The sequence below is a fragment of the Ipomoea triloba genome, chromosome 15, assembly GCF_003576645.1.
Source record: "Ipomoea triloba cultivar NCNSP0323 chromosome 15, ASM357664v1".
Lineage (NCBI taxonomy): Eukaryota > Viridiplantae > Streptophyta > Magnoliopsida > Solanales > Convolvulaceae > Ipomoea > Ipomoea triloba.
Window position 1 is genome coordinate 22447182 of NC_044930.1, and position 6360 is coordinate 22453541.

Below are 6360 nucleotides of genomic sequence, written 5' to 3' on the forward strand. Positions count from 1 at the left end.
CTCCCCATTTTTGTAATCAATTGTACAATTTAATTTATATACATATGAGTAACTTGCCTAGATGTATTTGATTGTGAAAATAGAGAGTACAATGGCAGTCGTCTCTCGATCAATTAAGCGAGTACTAAATTGCAAAAATAGGTATTACATTTTTATCTTGATCCGACCATCTCATAGATAAGGATCTGTGAGAAGGTCTTACACAAATTTTTTTGCTACTTGAATTGGAGCTTTTTGCATGTGTTTTGTTTAGGTGAAAGGGAGTATTTGGTTGAAATATGCACAATAGGGCGATGAGGCACAAAAACTAGGTGCAGTTACAAGGTTGGTGCCACGACAGAGAACAACTTCTACTAGTGTACCAGTACATGCCAAATGGCAGCCTGGACCGCTACATCGGCAACAACATCTTTCTAAATTGGGAAACGAGGTTCAAGATCCTGTCGGGATTGGCACCGGCGCTGCTCTACCTTCACGAAGAATGCAGCAGCCCGGTGGTGCACCGCGACGTCAAGCCTAACAACGTCATGTTAGACTCAGACTACACGGCCCGCCTCGGTGATTTCGGCCTGGCTAGGCTTCTCCACTCCGGCCAAGGCCAGGGCCGGGACAAGGCATCTGTCACCACCATGGTGGCCGAGACTCCCGGGTACCTGGCCCTAGAGGTCAGCTATATCGGGCGGGTAAGCCAAGAGTCAAATGTCTATAGTTACGTGATGGTGGTTCTGGAAACAGTCTGTGGGAGACGATCCAAAGGAATCATGGAGGAGAACAGCCTGGTGGACATGGTGTGGCGGTCGTACGAGGAAGGCGTCATTCTGTCAGCCGTGGATTCCCGGCTGCAGGATGGGAAATTTGAGGAAGGGCAGGCGAGATGATGCCTGATCGTGGGACTGGCGTGTTTGCATCCGGATCGGTTTTTCCGACCGAAGATGAGGAAAGTTGTCCATATTTTCTTGAACCCCGAAGAGCCATTGATGTAAATACCATAATGTTGGCCCAGTGCTGTGTGTGTTTCTTGGTGTTCATCGTCATCATCTTCCACGACCACCGGTGTCGGATCTGCAAATACTCCGATCAATGCGGCGGCGGCGGCTTCCAATTCCTTGCAGGGTCCGACCCTTGATGTTGTTACAATCTCGTACCATGCCTGATACATACATTAATTAATTACATGATGCAAAGATATGATTTTATTTTATTTTTCTCCTTACTTGAACTTTACTCAAAAAGTTAATTAGGCTGTTGACATTGTTGTGCGGATTTGACAAGGATAAGACAATAATGGATAACAAAAATGTGTAAGAATAAAAAGGTGTACTAAAATGTGTAAACTACTAAGCAGATTACCTTTTCTCATTAGATTTTTGAGAAGAAGGTAATCAACTTACCTTCTTTAAATAAATAAATAAATAAAAGACTGACATGTTCCAGAAAAAAAGAGAAGAAGGTGTTCTTCTCTCACCTCATTTATGCCCAAAGTACACGGCTGAGGGCTTATCTATACTGTTAATAAAAACAATATCCTCAACTTTAACTTCCCGCCCAAAACACTCCTATATTATTATGGATTGCGTAATATTGTAAAATATGGTAATACAATTTCTTATTCGTAATAAATTGTACATTTAAATATGGTAATAAAATTTTTAATAAAATATATTTTTCCTACGTTCCTATTCGTAATACAATTCTTGATTAAAATAACTAATCGTAATAATACAGTACATATATTTCCCTGCAATGCAATTAATCTAAACTATTAATAAAAACAATATCCTCAACTTTAACTTCCCGCCCAAAACACTCCTATACTATTAAGGATTGCATAATATTGTAAAATATGGTAATACAATTCATATTCGTAATAAAATTGTACATTTAAATATGGTAATACAATTTTTAATAAAATATATTTTTCCCTACGTTCCTATTCGTGATACAATTCTTGATTAAAATTACTAATCGAAATAATACAGTACATATATTTTCCTGCAATGCAATCTATTAACTTCCCGCCCAAAACACTCCTATACTATTAAGGATTGCGTAATATTGTAAAATATGGTAATACAATTCCTATTCGAAATAAAATTGTACATTATGGTAATACAATTTTTAATAAAATATATTTTCCCTACGTTCCTGTTCGTAATACAATTCTTTATTAAAATTACTAATCGTAATAATACAATACATATATTTCACTGCAATGCAATCTATACTATACTATTAATAAGAACAATATCATCAACTTTAACTTCCCGCCCAAAACACTCCTATACTATTAAGGATTGCGTAATATTGTAAAATATGGTAATACAATTCCTATTCGTAATAAAATTGTACATTTAAATATGGTAATACAATTTTTAATAAAATATATTTTTCCCTATGTTCCTATTAGTAATACAATTCTTGATTAGAATTACTAATCGAAATAATACAGTACATATATTTTTCTGCAATCTATTAACTTCCTGCCCAAAACACTCCTATACTATTAAGGATTGCGTAATATTGTAAAATATGGTAATACAATTCCTTTTTTTTTTTTGAAAACGGTAATACAATTCATATTCGTAATAAAATTGTACATTTAAATATGGTAATATAATTTTTAATAAAATATAATTTTCCCTACGTTCCTATTCGTAATACAATTCTTGATTAAAATTACTAATCGAAATAATACAGTACATATATTTCCCTGCAATGCAATCTATACTACTATTAATAAAAACAATATCCTCAACTTTAACTTCCCGCCCAAAACACTCCTATACTATTAAAGATTGCGTAATATTGTAAAATATGGTAATAAAATTTCTATTCGTAATAAAATTGTACATTTAAATATGGCAATACAATTTTTAATAAAATATATTTTTCCCTACGTTCCTATTTGTAATACAATTCTTGATTAAAATTACTAATCGTAATAATACAGTTCATATATTTCCCTACAATGCAATCTATACTATTAATAAAAACAATATCCTCAACTTTAACTACCGCCCAAAACACTTCTATACTATTAAGGATTGCGTAACAATATCCTCAACTTTAACTACCGCCCAAAACACTTCTATACTATTAAGGATTGCGTAACAATATCCTCAACTTTAACTACCGCCCAAAACACTTCTATACTATTAAGGATTGCGTAACAATATCCTCAACTTTAACTACCGCCCAAAACACTTCTATAACAATATCCTCAACTTTAACTACCGCCCAAAACACTTCTATACTATTAAGGATTGCGTAACAATATCCTCAACTTTAACTACCGCCCAAAACACTTAAATGTGGTAACTCAACCCGCAAGGCCTGCCAATTTTCTAAACGACATTCGTGTTCATTTTAGGATTTGATTTGCACCCCCCACCCCCTAGCGTGCGAGAGAGAGCCTCTATGCTATACAATTCAATAAGCCTTAAAAAGACTCTTGTATAAGTAGTTGTGCAAACCTACTTTCCAAACCAATGTGGGACAAAATCTACTTGAGAGTTTTTTTCTATCCCTTTTTCTAACTCAAATGGGTCAACTTTGAGAACCAATTTCTCATTCACCCATTATACGTTTTGAGCGTACAATATATCAATATTTTCGTCTAACTACGAAGAACCGGAATCCACTTTGACCTGAGCCAAATCGAAAGTGGACCCCACATATATTTGTACCACAATATAGCCACTAAAATGCCATTTTATGCTCTCTTTTTTTTCAACAGTTATTTGTCCAGAGAATATCAACGCTCTACGGTCAACCAACAATCACTCAACTAATTATCCTATTACTCCCATGTAAATTTTTCTCTAATATAGTTATACTTACTGAATATCAAAATATAAGTGTACCTTAAGATCTTGCAATAACTATCGACAAGTAATTAAATTAATAATATATAATGCAATGCAAATTATCTACATATTGTATTTATACACTTATTTTAGAACACAAAATTTTTGTGATATTTGTTGCATGCAAGGAAGACTCATACTATAGTTTATTTGTCGATTCTTATATGTTATAAATCATAATATCATAAGAAACGGATACTTTGATGAAATATAAAGCATGAGTAGTTTGCTAATCAATGGTTATGGACATCGCATTTCAACAGTTTGGATGGGCATCATTCGAAAAAGCCATACACTCTATTTGGTAATCTGGAGTGAAGTTTGGATTAACAGTTTAGATATATGATTCATACATTCTGATATATTTTTGTTTATTGCATTATGCCAGTATGATGATTTGAATTTTAAGAGCATAGAAACAAGCTCGAAACATGCTTATATGCTTGAATGACCTTACCTCAAAGTTACTACCCACTATCACACAATGCTTTATGTTGTATGTTATACTCAAGGTTGCTAACTTCTCACAATAGTTAGAGACTTGCTTTATATGTATGAATTATTGACAAAAAAAATTAGGCTTTAGATATGAATTTTACTTATATATACCTAGGAATTTGAAACATTTTGAAATTTAGTAATTGGTAAAATCAATATGTTTTACAGTTTGACTATCAAAACTAATTTTATGGAAAAAATCACAGAATATATACATGTAAATTATAAAATTAAAATTTCAGTGTCAATATTGTTATGACTCAATGTTTTTTTTTTTTTTTTTTTTTTGAAAACATGACTCAATGTTTTGATTACATTAAAAGTGATTTTTTAAAATTTCAAGCTCAAGATATGGCACGCTTGATGAGTCGCAGCTGGAAGGTCAGTGATCCGCTCGTCGACTTTAGATGTCGTTGATCAAATTAATCAGTACATGTGCGACATGAATATGGCAAAAGGACGAACTTATTTAAGTTGTAACTCTTTGTGTAAGGCAGAACCAGACGGTGAAAATCTATTAGAAGTACACACTCCTAAATTCTTAAATAGTTTGAGATTGTATGATTTTCTTAATCATTCATTGACATTAATTAAAGGTCGGTGCACCTGTTATGCTATTGCGGTAGATAGACCATTCTCTTGATCTTTATAACGGTACGCGACTCATCATCACAAGATTGGCAGATCACATTGTTGAAGGAAGAATAGTTAATGGGACACATGAAGGAACCAAAGTTCTTATCCCTCGAATGTCTCTCACTCTAACTCACGTTGGGTTATTGCTGAAAAAATCAATTTTTAATCACGTCAATTGTACCGAAACAATGATATATAAAATCTCTAAAATTCCAGCACCGCATGCGTACATCTACACATTAGCTATTAATTAAGCAATTATTAGCTGGAATTCAAACAAGGATACCATCAGAAAACATAATCAATCCAAAACATATCTTCAATTGTACTATATAATATTTGATGTTATAATTTATATAATTATATATCGATCCAAATATTCTTAATATATTATAACAAATCCATTCCGTGCATCGCACGGGTGAAAATACTAGTTATTATTAATATCTACAATCTTAATAAGAGCCAATAATGTTAGGGTTCTAACGAGAAGAAAAAAAATGTCGGTGTAATTATTTACTTAAACGAATGGTTCATATTATTTTGATTTGAGTAATCTTTTATGATTTTCCTTACTTACCCTCTATTATATTATTTTCTTCCCTTAAATAACCCCACCGTTAACTTTTAACTTAAGCTATTGACCCTGTATACTAAGAGACCTTGTTACATGTAGTATCTCTCAACCTACTGAAGCTCAACGAGTCAACATTGTTGCCTGAGGCTCAAACCCATGACCTCCCACTTGGGAGAATCACTTCATGCCGTTTGACCACAATGTCTTTGGCATATACTAAGAATATGTTAGAGTATATTATTGAAAATTAAGTACTCATTCTATTACTTTTATAGTCTTATTAAATTAAATAAATTATGCATTTCTTTAATTTAGATGTTTACAATGGCTTCATTAAAAAAAAAATTCATTATCAAAAAATTAAAAAAGAGATATAATTTAATTAGTTATCTTATCTTTATTTTCTACAATAAAAAAAATTAATAATAGAGATATTTTTTTTAGTACTACTGACTCTGTTGCAATGTATTATTAGCTACTTTCTCAATCTACTGAAGCACAAAGAGTCAACCCTCCACTACCCTCCCATCATCCATGTGGGAGTGTTAACCGGGACACTAGGTGCCACTAGACCACAAGGCCTTTGGCAAAAAAAAAAAATAAAAAATTATATGGTCTAAATAATCTTAGTTTGCTTGGTCGCTATCCTAATTTGCCAAGTCGCTAGTTGGAGCTCCCCGTCCCTCGGTCTCCATTTTCAAAGTCAGGTCAATTGTCCAGACGTCGGCAGCCGGCTCAGTATTTACCCCTTAAATTTTCTCCCCGCCCCCACCCTCCCCCCTC

The 6360-nt window shown here is 33.4% G+C and overlaps 1 protein-coding gene across 1 annotated transcript; it reads left to right on the top strand.

Annotated features, from left to right (window-relative positions):
* Positions 1–368: 368 nt before the first annotated feature.
* LOC116005886 (L-type lectin-domain containing receptor kinase VIII.1-like) lies at positions 369–878 on the top strand. The gene has a single exon (XM_031246120.1). It carries the CDS (start codon positions 369–371, stop codon positions 876–878), a length of 510 nt encoding a protein of 169 aa, XP_031101980.1.
* Positions 879–6360: the final 5482 nt, after the last annotated feature.

Excerpts from the sequence above, each read along its gene's own strand:
- LOC116005886 (XM_031246120.1), top strand. The coding sequence starts at position 369 with ATGCCAAATGGCAGCCTGGACCGCTACATCGGCAACAACATCTTTCTA.